Source organism: Ruditapes philippinarum, unplaced genomic scaffold, assembly GCF_026571515.1.
Source record: "Ruditapes philippinarum isolate M1 unplaced genomic scaffold, ASM2657151v2 ctg2618_1_1_1_1, whole genome shotgun sequence".
NCBI classification, from domain to species: Eukaryota; Metazoa; Mollusca; class Bivalvia; order Venerida; family Veneridae; genus Ruditapes; species Ruditapes philippinarum.
Genome location: NW_026856738.1, coordinates 107,149 through 123,151, shown reverse-complemented (window position 1 = coordinate 123,151; position 16,003 = coordinate 107,149). Strand labels below are relative to the sequence as shown.

The window sequence follows — 16,003 nt, the reverse complement described above, 5'->3', positions numbered from 1 at the left end:
TCCTTTACATTTTGTTTTATTCCAATCTTCATTTCGACATATATTACAAAATACTGATGTAATTTAAACAAAATGTGTTTTATAAATTAAATTCATAGAGCATATAAAAGCATGTAAAAAAATACCCAAGAAAGGAATTATTATAAGAGTACCAAACAATCTTTGCCGTTTTGGCAAAACATTTTACCTCTGTGAATATAATCATTTTCTCACCGTCAGACTTAAAATCATTTATTTCTCCATGTGACATATATATACATCTATCAGAAAGAAACTTATTTAATTCAGCAAACAGCATACAATATAAGGGAATTTCCCAGTGATATTGGCTGCAATTTGTTTGCATAAGATCTTATTCTGATATACTGCTAGAGCAATTTTCATGGGGATTATTTTCTCTTTAAATTCAGAATATAAAGGATGGTCTGAGAGACTTGCAGCATTTGATGCCTTTAAATGAAGCTTAAACTTGCATATTTTCCCCAGTAATTGGGCAGAAAATGTGCATTTATCTTCATGATATATAAACTTGCATTACATTGCACCAAGATACTTCTTTTGAAACATATGGAATCCTGAAAGTGCCATGAAACCTATGAATTCCTTCAAATGATCCATATCTGAATATCAAAATTGGACGAGAAAATTGGGTGACATTGATGAAAGCTCCCTCATGTTGCCTTCAGACTGCAAAAAACTTTAACCTTTACTACAAGTAGGAACATTTATTATACAAACATTTACAGTAAAATCTTTGTAAAAGTATTGACAATGAGTGCTTGTTAACTGAAAATGCACAGTGAAGCTTTAACAGTAAAAAATTGTATGAATGCTAGAATTAGATGGAAAACACAGGCTTCCATCTAGTTTTGTGTGTGTCTATATGGTTGTGATAATCTTTGCTTGTTAAAAGTGACATTTCATATTGTCCAGAAACGATACAGTTAACTGTTCAAAGATTATATATTATGTAACGCAAAAGTAACTTCATTGGAAAATTAAGAAGTGAAACCTAAATAATGTTATTCTAAATGAGGAATATGAAAGTATGTCACACACAAAAGTAACACATAAATTTGTAAAATACAAAACCACATTATAGTACCTTATATTCCAACTCCTCTTTGAACTTTGACCTATAGTCCGAGAAAGCTCGCTGGAAGAAGCCATGAGGCTGTAGTAGGAATACCACCTGTATATGACTAGGAAAGAAACTCTGAAATATAGACAAAATATTAACTAACACCTGCAGTCCATTCTAAAATATACGGATATCAAGATGAAAATTTGAAGTGAGTGAGCCAACAATATAGAGCCTGGTCAAACTGCATAGACTTTCAGACTCGCCTGGCTCATTACCGGTGTGACAGTCCTATCACTTTCCCTTCCAGCTAGGCACGGGTTAATTATTGTACACAGACTATGTTTTATAGATCCTATTACATAATATTAATCAATCACTGATCTAATTTTGTTTTAGTATTGAATTTCACACCCACATCAAAATTATTCTATATATAATATACCATAACATAGTACCATCTGTGTATAATATAGGCATATAATAGTAATATGTGAGAAAAAAAAATTCATTTGTAGACAACATTTGATATGCTTAATCTCAGGATTCACATTCTCATAACAATTAGACATCATTTATGCAAGCTTTCATTTTTAACTCTTAGCCTGTTGGAAACAAGCAAATTTTACCCATGCAACTAGTGCAGACCAAGATCAGTGGTGCCATCTAATCATGGTTTGCACCCTATTCAGTTAGTTACACTATTTTGAAATTTCCTCCCAAATAATGATGAATGGTTTTGTCCAGATTTTAAGATGGACAAGTCTATTAAAGATGTACAGTGTAGAATGGATTGAATTTCAAATATCACAATTCAAAGGAAAAAACAAACAGCAATAAAGGAATCTTGATACTCTTTTTATATCTTTGAGTACATGATTATCAATTACAATGGGTCTAAATCACATTTATTGATTGAACCAGGCCAATCTCTACAGTAAGCTTGAGCTAAAAACTCAATTTTGTATAAATTTTTATCTTTAATTTTCTGATATATCATTAAACAATGCAATATTTCAAACATAACTAGTTTTAACCTGTTTTGAGAACTACTTTGTGTTGTTAGGTTCGTCGGGAAGCGCTGTTCCAGATATTAAATGTCAGCATTGTATTTCCTGTTCTGCGATCAGAAAATACAAAAACTGAAGAAGAAAAAATTAATCTAGAGCAACGGTGGGTAATGTCGACCCTCGTATAATATCGACCCCCTCCCGTTAAACTTCATTAATGAGTTTACAATTAAGGTTATGTTTGCTGTCGATCAATTATTATTGATGATGTCATCGATTACGTTTTACGCGGCCATTTTGAATGTTCTCTGAGCAAACAAGATTCACGACATTTTCCATTGTAGAATCGAACAAGTTTTAAACAGCTCCGTTAAGGTGAGGGAGTTATTATTTCATGCTTTTTATATTTGTAAAATGTTGTTTGTTTAGATATTTTTACATCCGGATAACTGTATATAGTCTTTAAATGTGATTTAAAATGATCTCAAGGTTATTGCTTTTACTTACAGAGGATCACGCGGGGGTCGAAATAAACAGAATATTATTTCAAAATCTAGTTATATCGACCCCATCGTAAAATATTACATAAACTTGTAATCGAAAAGATTCTTTGCTGGGGCAAGATGATATTTCTTAGTTGCATGACTAGATCTAAACATGTTTAAAATATACACATTGTGACATACAATTTATATACTGCATTGACAAAATATAGATTTTTTTCTATTTTCTTTTTTTCTCATTTTCAGGTATATGTTTGAAAAAGAATGTCATCGCAGATTTTTGCTAAGAAAAGGGTGCAGTACAAGCCCGAGGCAATGGCTTTAGCTATACAGATGGTTAGAAGTGGCCAAATGAGTAGGAAGGGGGCGGCAAAGGCTTACGGCATACCTAAGACAACGCTATTGGACAAACTTTCTGGTCGAGTACCTGAGTCTACTTCTCTTGGACGGAAAACTGTACTCACGCCGGCAGAGGAAAACGTACTTGTAGCTTACGCTAATTTGATGTGTGATATTGGTTACCCGCTTACAAAGAAGGAGTTTGTTTATGAAGTCCAGCATATTTTAAACCTCGACGGACGTGAAACACCTTTCCGTGATAATCTAACGGGTAAGGACTGGTTTGTTGGCTTTCAAAGGGGTCATCCTGAGATGGCATTTAGAAAGCCTATGTCTCTCGGGCATGAGCGCGCGGCAGTTACAATAGAAAAAGTAAATAATTGGTATACTGGTGTATATATGTATTTACAAAAGGAGTTTCCTGACACTTATGATGCATTATTAAAAGACCCGCGCCGTCTTTATAATGCTGATGAAAGCGGTTTCCCGCTGTCAGTAAAACCTGGCAAAGTTTTGGCTCCGTCTGGTGCAAAACATGTATATAATATTGTAGCTAGCACTAAAATGCAAATTACTGTTATGGCTGGCTTCAATGGCTTTGGGGAATACCTGCCACCAATGATTCTTTTTCCTGGGGAAAGACTCCGTGATGTTGGTTTAGCAGGTTTCCCGGAAGCCATTTATACGACAACCCCTAATGGTTGGATGACTTCGGACACTTTTGTTGAGTTTCTAAAAGTCCTTGACCAGTCCTTAATTAAAACAAATATTGCACGTCCTGTACTCCTCTTTGTGGACGGACATTCCACCCACATGACACTAGAGGCTGCTCAATTTTGTAAAGATCATCAAATTATATTGTATTGTCTTTTGCCAAATGCTACACATGTCATGCAGGCAGCCGATGTAGGACTCTTCTCACCCTTGAAGTCCGCCTGGCAAGCGGCTGTGAAAACCTGGCAAATGTCAAACATTGGCCAGGCGGTCACAAAGAAAGACTTTCCAGGCATATTTAAGCAAGCTTGGAGTAAGGTAGCTACCTTCCAAAATGCTGCAAATGGCTTTCGTAGATCAGGTTTGTTCCCCTTTAGTCCCGAAGGTATAGACAAGAAAAAACTTGGTCCTGCAAGATTAGTTTCCAACACTCAAACAGTAACTCAAAACACTGTTACTGATTCTGAATCAAACTCTGTTGAAGCTGCAAATTCAAGCCATGTATCCGATGTGATTGTCAATGTAGTAGGCTCTTTATCAAGCACGGTTCCCCTTTCTACTGTCAACAATGATATTTCAATTACGTCAAGTAACACGTATGTAAAACCCGACGTAAATTCCCGATTTGTTGACACTGCACAACAACTGCCTGTAAGCACTCATTCAGTAGTCTTTCCTGCCAGTTCTATTTCTGCTATAATACAATCAAACACCCTTGTGTCCCCTGAGGTTAATACTTCAGATGCTGTATCATCAGTCGTTTGTCCTTTACTGCCTATTCCACAACCTTCTTCATCCAAAGGTCTATCAAAAAACCCGGCAACGGTATCTTCTGCATTTCAATACTTACGTGTGCCAGAAGTAAAACCAAAAAAGAAAATTGTTCAGCTCCGGCATAAGTTGCCGAAAGCGTTATCAGGGGATGAAGCATTAAGTATGTTGAAAGAAAGAGAAGATCATAAGAAAGAATTAGCGAGGTTTAAGGAAGAAAGAAAGTGTCAGAGAGAACTTAAAAGAAAACAGAAAGAAGAAGAGAAAGAAAGACGCAAGCGAGATAAACAGGAAAACCTTAAAAAGAAATTATCATCAAAACCAAAGAAGCAAAACTCAAAGAGTAAAAAGGTAACTTATAGCTCTGAATCTGATACAGATATGTCAGATAATGATATTCCATACATGGATCACGACAGTGATGATTTTGAGGAGAGCTTTGTCGATGTTTGTCCTGTATGCAAAACCTGGAGATCTTCTGAAGAATTACAAGAAGGATGGATTTCTTGTGAATCATGTTGTCGGCAATGGCATGTAGTGTGTGCCGGCTACACAGATTAAGAGGTCAATGAAAGCACGTTTGTCTTTGTGTGCAATGCGTGTGAGTGAAATGTACTCGTGCATATGCAACTGTTGTTTTTGTTGTTGTTGCTTGAAACTGTTATATTTAAGATAAATTGAAATTGAAAAGAAAAAAAGAGAATGAAATAGATATCTTCAAGTGTAATTTGCGTTTGTATTCTAATTTTTTAAAAAAAAGTTATTCATCATGTTTTAGAGGTTTATATTTAAACTGCCTGATATGTGTTAAGGCCTTGTTTATATTTAATAAACATAAATTATGTACATGTAGTATAATTATAATGAAATAGTTGGGTTGATAATCGCACTGTGTTATTAACGATACATTTTCTTTTAAATCTTATAGCCTTGAATTATGTTTATTTTTAAAAAATCGAAAGGGGGTCGATATTAGCCGAAAGGGGTCGATACTGACAGTGTCACGTGTATATTGGAAACATATGCCACTGACATTAAGAAGGTAAAACGGGCGACCGTATTGGTTGGAAACAACCAATAGAAAAAGCTGGTTCATATGCTTAGGTCATATGCTACTAAATTCTTAAATCAACATTTCATTGAATAGTATCGCGTTAAAGGGTCGATATTACCCACCGTTGCTCTATTTAAAAAAAAATCTGAGGAGATTTTTAAATTGGATAAAGATAAGATGCTTCATTTTTCTATACAATTTACACACAATCTGATATTTTCTTCACACATAGACAAACATTTTACGATACTTACTGAGAATCTCATGAGGATTGTCTTGACCGAGCCCCAGCCACTTTGTCTACGATCTACCAACAAAACAAACCCCATCTGTGTCTCATGTAACCTAAAATAGTATTAAATATAATCATTTATACTCCTTAGTGTTGTCTGGCTAAAAAGGATAAAAAAAAAACAATCTGCCTATAGGAAATATTGTATACGATAAATTATTTCATTTTATATTGAAGAAATATGATTTGGAAGTGTAATGAAAATGTTACAAGTTATAGAAAGAGCATCAAAACACAATTTAAGGCTATCTGATTTGTACAAGGTGTGTAGCCCCTGAGCATAAATTAGACTGCTGAGTGTTTTGATGTTCTTTCTCTTTTGTATCATAGGCAAAAATAACAAGAGCTGTCAGAAGGACAGCGCGCTCGACTTTTTTAGTGCTTGCCTATAAAACAAAACTTTGACAGTTAAGGGCACACAAGACTTTAACTAGGAATTTCTAAGTACAAATCAAGAAACATTTTCACAGAGTTATCTTCTCTTGCTTACAGATAGGTCTCATGATGGCACATAAGAACTCCAACTTCCAAAGTAATATCTCAAATGGTTAAGTCAACAAGTGGACAAGAATGAAAATCTTAACTGAGTTTCTAAGTCAAAAAGGGCCATAATTCAAATAAAATCCTTAACAGAATTACCTTCTCCTGCCCATGTTTTGGGACCATGATGGTAAACAAGTATTCCAACTTTCAAATTAATATCTCAAACAGTTCAGTCAAAAAGTGGACTGGTACTAAAAAACTTAACCAAGATTCTAAGTCGATAAAAGGCCTTAATTTTTAAAACAAATCCTTGACAGAGTTACCTTCTCTTGCGTACAGATGGGGGTAATGATGTGAAATAGCATTAAAAGTTTCAAAGCAATATCTCAAAGGGTTAAGGCAATAAGTGGATTTTACCCATATTCAATGTATTTTCTAAGTCAAAAAGGGGCATAATTCTGTCAAAAACCTTGACAGAGTTATGTCCTCTTGTCTGTTGATGAAGGTCGTGATGGTAAAGAAGTATGGTCAGTTTCAAAGCAATACCTCCAATGGTTTTGAAATAAAGTGAGGTGGTACAAAAAACTTAACCAAGCTCAATACACTTTCTAAGTCAAAAAAGGGCCATAATTCTGTCAAAAACCTTGACAGAGTTATGTACTCTTGTCTGTAGATGGAGGTTATGATGGTGAACAAGTATGGTAAGTTTCAAAGCCATACTTGTAATACTTCTGAAATAAAGTGGGGTGGTACGAAAAACTTAACCAAGGTGTGACGCCAACGCTAACGCCGACGCCGGGGCGAGTAGGATAGCTCCCCTTTTCATAGAAAAGTCGAGCTAAAAACCAATTCTCTGCCGTCAAAATTTGAAACTCCAGAAAAAGTAAGCAACGTACAAGCATCTGAACATGTCACTTTTCTATCTTATCCCTTTCCCTGTTGTCCCCAGAAAAAACTAGAACTGCCACTGTCATGGCATGAATACCCCCAGCATACCACTTTGTAAGAATCAACAGTGGCCATTTAGAGCTCAAGGACAACCTCCCTGCCAAATCTGAGGTTACTAAGCCATTGCATTGCTAAGTTATGTATTCTACATGCTTCAAATGTGGAAATGTCAAAATCAATACACTGTGGACAGGCATTCTTAAGCAATTGAGGAGAAAAGCTTTTTTTAAGTCATGGTCCCTGTGACCTTCACCTTTGACCCAGTGACCTCAAAATCAATAGGGGTCACCTTTATGGTCAAGATCAACCTCCATGCCAAATATGAAGACTGTGGGTCAAAGGAATCTTAAGTTATTGGGAGGACAAACTTTTTGAAGTCAAAGTCCATGTGACCTTGACCTTTGACCCTTGAACTTAAAATCAATAGGGGTCTTCTACTACTCATGACTAACCTCCATGCCAAATATGAAGACTGTGGGTCAAAGGAATCTTAAGTTATTGGGCGGACAAGCTTTTTATAGTCAAGGCCCCTGTGACCTTTGACCCAGTGACCTCAAAATCAATAGGGGTCTTCTACTACTCATGACTAACCTCCATGCCAAATATGAAGACTGTGGGTCAAAGGAATCTTAAGTTATTGGGCGGACAAGGAAAAACCGACGGACGGCCAGACGGACGGACGTCCGGCCGAAATGGAATAAGGGGCCATTTCTTTTGTTATTTTCTATTGTTTAATAGAGGGCCAATGGCCCCTTACTCTATTGTTACGGAATGAACTCTATTGTTCTCTTTTGTTCTATTTACAGTTAGATGGCCCCCTATCCCTATTCGGTAGTGCGGACGGACAGCCGGACAGACAAGCTGATTCCAGTATACCCCCCTTACAACTTTCAGCCAATCGATGAGCACGCTCTATATTTGTCCTGATACACAGCGCAGTAACTGTAGTGCAGGTAACGCACTGTGCATATACGGGTATACGATTTTGACTCTGACACATTTTCAATAAAAAGGTCTTCAAACTATGATACAAATACATGTACATGTAACTGCATCACAAAACATTGACAATAATTTATGGCACTCAGATATTGTGACTATGAAGAAATCTGATTGTAAATTTAATAAGTTGAAAATGATAAAACATAATCATTCAATACTAAGAATATTTAAATAACAGTTAATGTTATTGTTGATAACTCTAAAGTAATTGTGACCATTTTCAGTAATTAGTGATGGTGATAACATTATCGGTAAGAGCCGTTGGCCGGTTTTCACAATTTTTAGTTTTAAACTTTTTTTTATAACATTTACATCATAATGAAAGGAATGATGCTAATTCAAATTACATTTTGATAATATCTTTAAATTAATTATTCTTACAACTCAGAATATAAAATTTAGGTTCTAAAATTGGTAAAAATGGGAGAATTTCTTTTAATCTGAATACAAATTTTGCATTAATACTAAAATTGTTAAACACCAAAAATTTAATACCAAACGAGAAGGCCTGACTTTCCTTCATAGAGGAAACTTTTTAGAACTATTAACCCTGTTTCAGTTTGTCAATGCACCAATAATTTGCTAGTAAACTATGCAGATTATGCCAGAAATAATTACACATCATGAAAACTTAGGTGCCCGTATAATTGGTAGTTTTATTCTATGGGAGGAAAATATTAGACTAATAACCGAAAGCCATTGTAAAAGATTACAGACTTATGACATTGGCTCCCACTGAAAGCATTCAAGTCTGTGTCCACTAATAATACATAGGAATTTTTAGCAGACATAAAATCGGCTTATGTATCGTACATAATGTGTTCCTTCTTTATTCATATTAGTGTCAGCGGGCCTTTATATAATAATCAACACGAAGCCAGCATGTTGGCCAAAAATGTATAGTGACTTTCTGAGCAGGCTTTTTCGTATTCTTATGGTAGTCCACTAAAACTTAGTCGGGTGTAACCTCTAAGAAAATATTGGCTTTGTTATAATACCCAAAAAGTGCAGATAAAGCGCTTCACTCAAATTGGGTTTGAAAATTTTTTTAAAAAAACAGAGACGAATACCCAGGTCTATAACTCTAGCATCTAATTAGTTGATTATGAAACATTTTTAAATTTTGATAACTTATAAACTTACGGGGGTATACTACAGAGGTAGGTAACAATTTTCCGGTACTCATCTTCATTAGGTTCCGGTGTGTTTGGTCTGTCCGGAAATGTCATTATTGGTGCACCATTCTTTGCCTTGGCTCCTGTTGATATACAAATATCCTTCAATGTGTTTACCATATCTATATTCACTTATAATCATGCAAAAACTTGTCTTTGAATATAAAAAGACAGTTTCAAAAAAAGAAATTTCAGTTTAATGTTTATTAATTCATTAGACATTGAATTAGGTTGAAATCAGCAAATATCCTTAAAAATCTATTATACATTTCCAAAATTTTCTTACTTGCATTCATATTGATATTCTCTAAGTATCAATAGTGTGACTGCTTCACAGATTATGGTGAGTTTGGTGACCCTTGTTTGTTTTTTATATTATTTCAAGAACTAACCACATGGACATCTTGATCTTCAGTAAGATTGCTGTTAAAATCCTCCTACCATTTTCATTTTTAACTATGTCGTAAAAATTCCAAATAAAAAAGGGCTAGAAATACTATCCTGTGCAGCCTGAAACATTCGGTTACCTATAACCTTATAATAATGTATGATTATGTGGTACATTTAAAGTAGCCTGGGTTCCAGTCTGTCGATTTTTTTTTTATGTGCTTCCGTTCGGCAAATACTATCAAAACCAGAGATGTGGTGTTATCTATGACGATCGAGTATGAAATAGCGTGTAAGTTATGAATAAGCAAAAAAAATATCAACGCCTGAATCCCAGGCTACATTTAAAGTATTTCTGTTACTAACTGACCTGACATAAAAGCAAACTTTGTCTGAAGCAGCTGTGCTACATCCAGCACACTGTACGGACATGATTCCATACCCATACCATCTCCTGAAAATATATACAAAAAATTTATTCCATCCTGAAAATATACCCAAATAATGATTCCATACCATTTCCTGAAAATATACAACATTTTAACTTATTATTACCAATGGAAATATTAAATCTTACCATGTAAGCAAAATATACTGTACATGTAATTATGCCAATTTGATAAATTCTGTATGTACGCAAACTTCGTTGTTTCACAATACTTTACTTATTTGACTATTATGCACGTAACAGGAAATGATGTTGTCAATACAACTTTCAATAGTGGAAATTAACAAAGCTTTATTATAAATGGCAAATAATATATATGGCATGCAGTATAAGCTAGTTAACTATATATTTATGGCAATAGGATCAATTTATGTTTGACCAGATCACAATTTGCTGAAAATTGAACAGTTTACCTATATAAGATGAAAAGAAAAATGCATCTTAATTACAGCATACAGATTTCAGTCGGAGAAATTGTTATCAGTATCAGCCCTGTGATGATGATTGTACCAGGGGGGAATTACCATTAACACACAGAGCTGTATTGGGTATATGATTTAATAATCCTAAAACACCTTTCCAACAATGAAGGTCTCTAATCTATGATACAATTTCTATAATTGTTTTACTAAGTAATACAGTGGACTTAAATCCAACAATATAAACAACATGCTATTCATTTCGCTGTAACTGAACTTAGTTTAGTTTATACTTAATTTATTTTAGCTCGATTGTGTTTGAAGCTATATTTTTAAGCTAATTGAAACACTCTCAAATCTGTAACCAACAAGTGCTAAGCAATGAGTGTAAAGTTCCTTGCTCATGCACAGAAACAACAGGTTGCCCCTGACAGAATTTAAACCCATGAAGCCAGCAATCCCTAGATTACTAATAGTCTGATATGTAAACCAATTGGTCACACCACCAATAAAATTTTTTATTACCTAATGCCTTCCAGAAATACTAATTCCATATTTACAACTGTTTAACTGAACCGCTGAAATCCTTAGCATGAGCAATGATGAAATAAACTGTTGACCAGTCAAGTCATTTTCAACTATTACACCCCTGTCGACATTATCGGTTATTCCGTTTATGCCATTTGCCACCATTCTGTCTTCGAACATCGCTCATCTCAATGTACTCTAGTGGTTTGTCAGTAGGATTCAGTTGTAAACAATTAAAACAGTTGCAAAAATGTTATTATAGTATGTTGTTGCAATATATATTGTAGTTTGATTGCAAAGTATTTATAGGTAATAAAACAGTTATTTCATGGGTGTTTGTGAAACAGTAAACTGTTGTCCCTCGGTATCAAGGATGACATTTGGAACTGTTCCCTTGGTCTTTGGCAACAGTTCCAAATGTCATCCCTGATAGTCGGCACAAAGTTTTGACTGTTCTTCAAAAACCCATGAAAAAACAGTATACTAAACTTAGTTTTAGAAATAGTAATTTGTCTATACCAACAGTATAAAACCAAGTCAGCTGCCTGTAATTATCTGCTGCCAATGACTATAAAAACTATAATTATATAATAGTAATAATATGTAATAAAATAATCAGTTTATGATTCAAAGCAGGGCAAGTCCAATATTCAAATTCAGAAGGTCAAGGGTTAATAATAAATGCTACTAAGCCAATAGAATCACCTGATTTATACTTCCATATTTTGTAAATGACCTCCGCCTCATCACAACTTATTAAATGCTTCATTGATGACCTTAGTTTCCACGATTTTCTTGCACGACGTACACTATCGCGAATATCTGACATATCATTTTGCATGTGTCGTATGAACGAATCCAACCAACACATCTTGTGTGTGCGCTGTTTTGATTTTGATAATTGCTCAATACTGTATACACTTTTCTCATTGGTCTATTCATTGACCTATTGTCCTATTTTTAAGTGGTTGTCCTATTATTCATAATGTTAAAAGACTAAATAATCTTAATGTTGTATTATGTTGACTGATTTGTTACACTTTTGTGCGTTGCGATGTCGCTACAACACGCAAAGCACATTATCGCCTTGTTGTCTTTTCGTCCTGTCGCAAGCAAAACACACCAAACAGCATGTTGTCTTGTGGCGTGTTATTATTGTTGCGTTGCTCAAATGGAAGAATTTGCGTTTGATGCTCGACAACAAGCCATGTCACAGCACGATAAGAAGCCAACCCTTTGATATAAGCCAAGCGACAGGGTGCCATGGAGAAAGCGCATCACATGATAACAAACTTTGTGGTGCATTTGCAGCAACAAGACAGGACGAAAAGGCAATAATGATGTTTGTTGTGTTGTCGCTAGCGGCACTGCAACACCCAATAGTGTAACAAATCAGCCACCATATTGTAATGATGGTTATATAAGCATGTATTTCAGTATATAATTACTTGGCATAATTATTTCATGTGAAGCAAATCGCTTCAATTTAACTTCCGTGTCAACACTGTATAGGCTTTGTTTCTAACAATAGTTCTAGAATAATTTCGTCTATTACTAATTTGCACATGCTTCTATTATGAGAATAATTTTTCTCTCTCTCTTTCTGATGAAATTAAAGATTATAATGGCATACTGGGAAAGAACATACTAAATGTCAAATAATTTCTTAATATCCTGGGAATTTACTAAATATCAATCTGTAGACGAGGAAACAAAGTTTTGAAATAATGGATAAATGGATAAAAGTTGTAATATTATTATTATTCTATTTCTCATCAGTCAGTTCTAGTTTCATTATGTTCTGATAAAAGTTCTGACCAAGTTTTAAATAATATTAATCAATTTTCTTCTCGACAGAGCTTACAAGGTTTTTTCCTGGGATATAATCTGGTGACATTAATTGCTTTCAAACAAAGTATAAGGATGTTAATTAAAACTTAACAAGTTTACAATGTACAATAATTATGTATCCTACTTCCGGCTTTATATTTTATACAAGACCTAGTTTTATTAAACAAAACTGAACAGATTATGATCATAATGTTACATTTTACATTAACAAGGAAAAATAACACCAATCTTCCTTGTTTTTTTAATTTAAAAGTTCACTTTAAAAGTACTGTTGTGATATCAAGTATTGATATTGTGTTCTCATTAGGGGAATGCATCCAGCAATTATAAAAATCTGATGTAAGATTATACGATATTCTTAATTTTCCAATTTAAATGTTGAATCATGATTCTACTTTTAGAGCTTTGACAACTTCTGGACTGTACCTTTCAGTCTATGTAGGCAAACCATTAACTTTATCTTTATCTTTCAATTTGTTAATGGTATCTGGAAATTAGAGGACTTTAATTTATTTATCTTTGGAAATTCCAGAATTTAGGTATATATCTGGGAATTAAGGTATAACTGAACAGATTTGCACTGCTTAAGATGATATTTTTGAGTGTTGACAATCTATGGTCAATCTTTCTGATCATGAATGTTTTCCCTGACATATTATACCTTGAAAATTTCTTAACATAACTATTTAGCTATTTTCTTTGACATATCAACTCAGTTTTTTTTTTTCAATAAATCACAACTGGGCCGTCAATAATACTGATTAGAAATGAAAATTGTATAATTTTTTGTCATTTATACACCTTAAAGCTATCAGAATGTATACAAACTTGCAGTTGAAGCAAAATTTCTTAACATCTGCATTTCCACTTTAATTTAAAAATTGACCTATCAATCTCAGGAATTTAGCAGTAAAAACATAATAAGTGGCAAACTTAATAATTTACATGTCTAACAGGAGTTTTTAGAATAACAACTTTGTAAACCTACTTGAGAAACAGCCACATACAACTGATAAAATGTGTTATATAATCAAATTAATATCTCAACTGTTAAATTTTTTCTCCATTATTTCAAAATGAATTATTGGCATACCGTTTAATACCATCTGTAAAAATTAGAACAGCAGAGCTAGCAAGAATCATAATTACACTGATTTATTTTATCATTATTCCCAAAAACAGAACAATCTTAACATACATGTACATAATATTATATTCTGAGAGAGAGTCTCTGAAGCAAATTGGGGCTAAACGGTTGTAACTCCATTATCACATAAAGATAAAGAATAAGATACATCAGTTTTGCACCAAACCCTTAAAATACTATTCATTTTGTTTTTTGTTAAACCCAAACATCCCCCCTTGAAACATAAAAGCATCAAGGTCCTGTTGAAACATTTGTTTCTTTAAGAATTCTTGCACTTCTTTAAATAAACTAAATACAAAATATATTAACTCGCACAATTTCTTTCCTTTAGCCGTATTAAACGGATTTTGATTCATTAAACCTTATTACTTCCCAAGAACATATTTTTTTCCATAAAGAATGTCTCCAATAACACCATAGCAGAACAAAATCGTTTAGAACTTCTGTGTCCCCAGTTAGTTATGATTTGTTCATGTAGATAATGTGACAGCTGGTGTTTCAGTTTCAGACAAAAACATGGCGATAATAACTAACCAATCTGTTACCTCAAAATGGCTTCCGATCAATACATTTTAATTAAAATTCTGAATAATATTATCAAATAAGTTATAAACATCAAATTTTCAATCATATCTTACATGTCTTACATATACATACATGTATCTTATACATATATAAATGAGGGGCGTACAATAAAAATTGTTGAAAAAATAGTTTAGCTACATTGTACCATACTGGTATAACAATCGTACATGTAAATATCACCTAAAAACTACCAAGAAAGAAACCCTTCCTTCTTTTTTTAAAATAAGTATTAGTCTCTTAAAATACTCAGTGAAAATATTTTTGACATTTTTCCAATCACTGTATACCCCTGGTACACCATTTACAGATTAAAGCTGTACCTACCTAGATTTACTGCAATCAAATTCTATAATTTTATCATTAACCAGTCCTTGTTTTTTTTCTTTCAGAAACAAAACAGAGTTGAGATACCTTGACTGAACTTGCATTGCTGTTAAATTTGTTTTGTGAGACAACAAATCATTTTTTTCGGTCATAATTATAAAATAAACGTGACAATATGCAATGGAAACCAAATCCTTCTATCATGCTAATTACCTGCATATCCATCTGGACCTTCTGTATTTGAGCTTGTTATTGAGTCTACATTTGACCTGCGACCTGATGTATGTAAGCTTGAATTTGACGCATGGCCAGACGCATGAACGCCAGTGTGTTTCTTACTGTCTTTATATGCTAACAAAAGTCTCCTAAAATCCTCCTCGCCAGCGTCAGAATCACTTGTTGTTGTTGTTACTGTATCGATATCTCCGAACTATTTCTGGCATCAAGTAACCGGTTTTCTCCGGACTCTCGTCAGTGTAATCAGACGAGTATAGTGAACTTGACGGTCTTGATGACCTAGATAAAGATGAACTGCACGATTCTAAACTTGGTGGTCGTTCTAGCGACAGTGGCTGATCTAGTGCCGAGCCTTTTTTCTTGAAATTTTCAACAAAATTCTCAATCTCTTTTTCAATTTTACATGCCTCTAGACCACTATATCTCTGACCTCGAACTCTATGGGGCCGGTTTCCACTTGTGCACATTGCTGATTGTCACATTTTTAGAGATATTCCAGTTAATTCAGACGTTTAAATAAAGGACACCATGTACAAATCTTGCCATGATTTTTAAACAAATCTAATACATGTTACTGCTGTTATACTTTACTCCTTCGGTTAAATGTTTAATATTCTGCAGCATGATTTTACTTATATTGTCAATTAACTAAACTTTATTTTATATTTATCTATCTGCTCCTTTCTTCAGAGGTACAAAATAAAT

The 16,003-nt window shown here is 34.0% G+C and overlaps 1 protein-coding gene across 1 annotated transcript in view; it reads right to left on the bottom strand.

The window, feature by feature from the left end:
- The window catches only part of LOC132747555 (guanine nucleotide exchange factor DBS-like), a gene marked incomplete at its 3' end in the record, with an annotated part of 72,617 nt that overhangs the window by 42,479 nt on the left and 14,135 nt on the right, over positions 1 to 16,003 (bottom strand). The window contains 4 exon segments of the mRNA XM_060736965.1: positions 1,106 to 1,216; positions 5,727 to 5,817; positions 9,341 to 9,455; positions 10,130 to 10,213. Of these exon segments, the coding sequence (XP_060592948.1) occupies positions 1,106 to 1,216; positions 5,727 to 5,817; positions 9,341 to 9,455; positions 10,130 to 10,213 (401 nt within the window).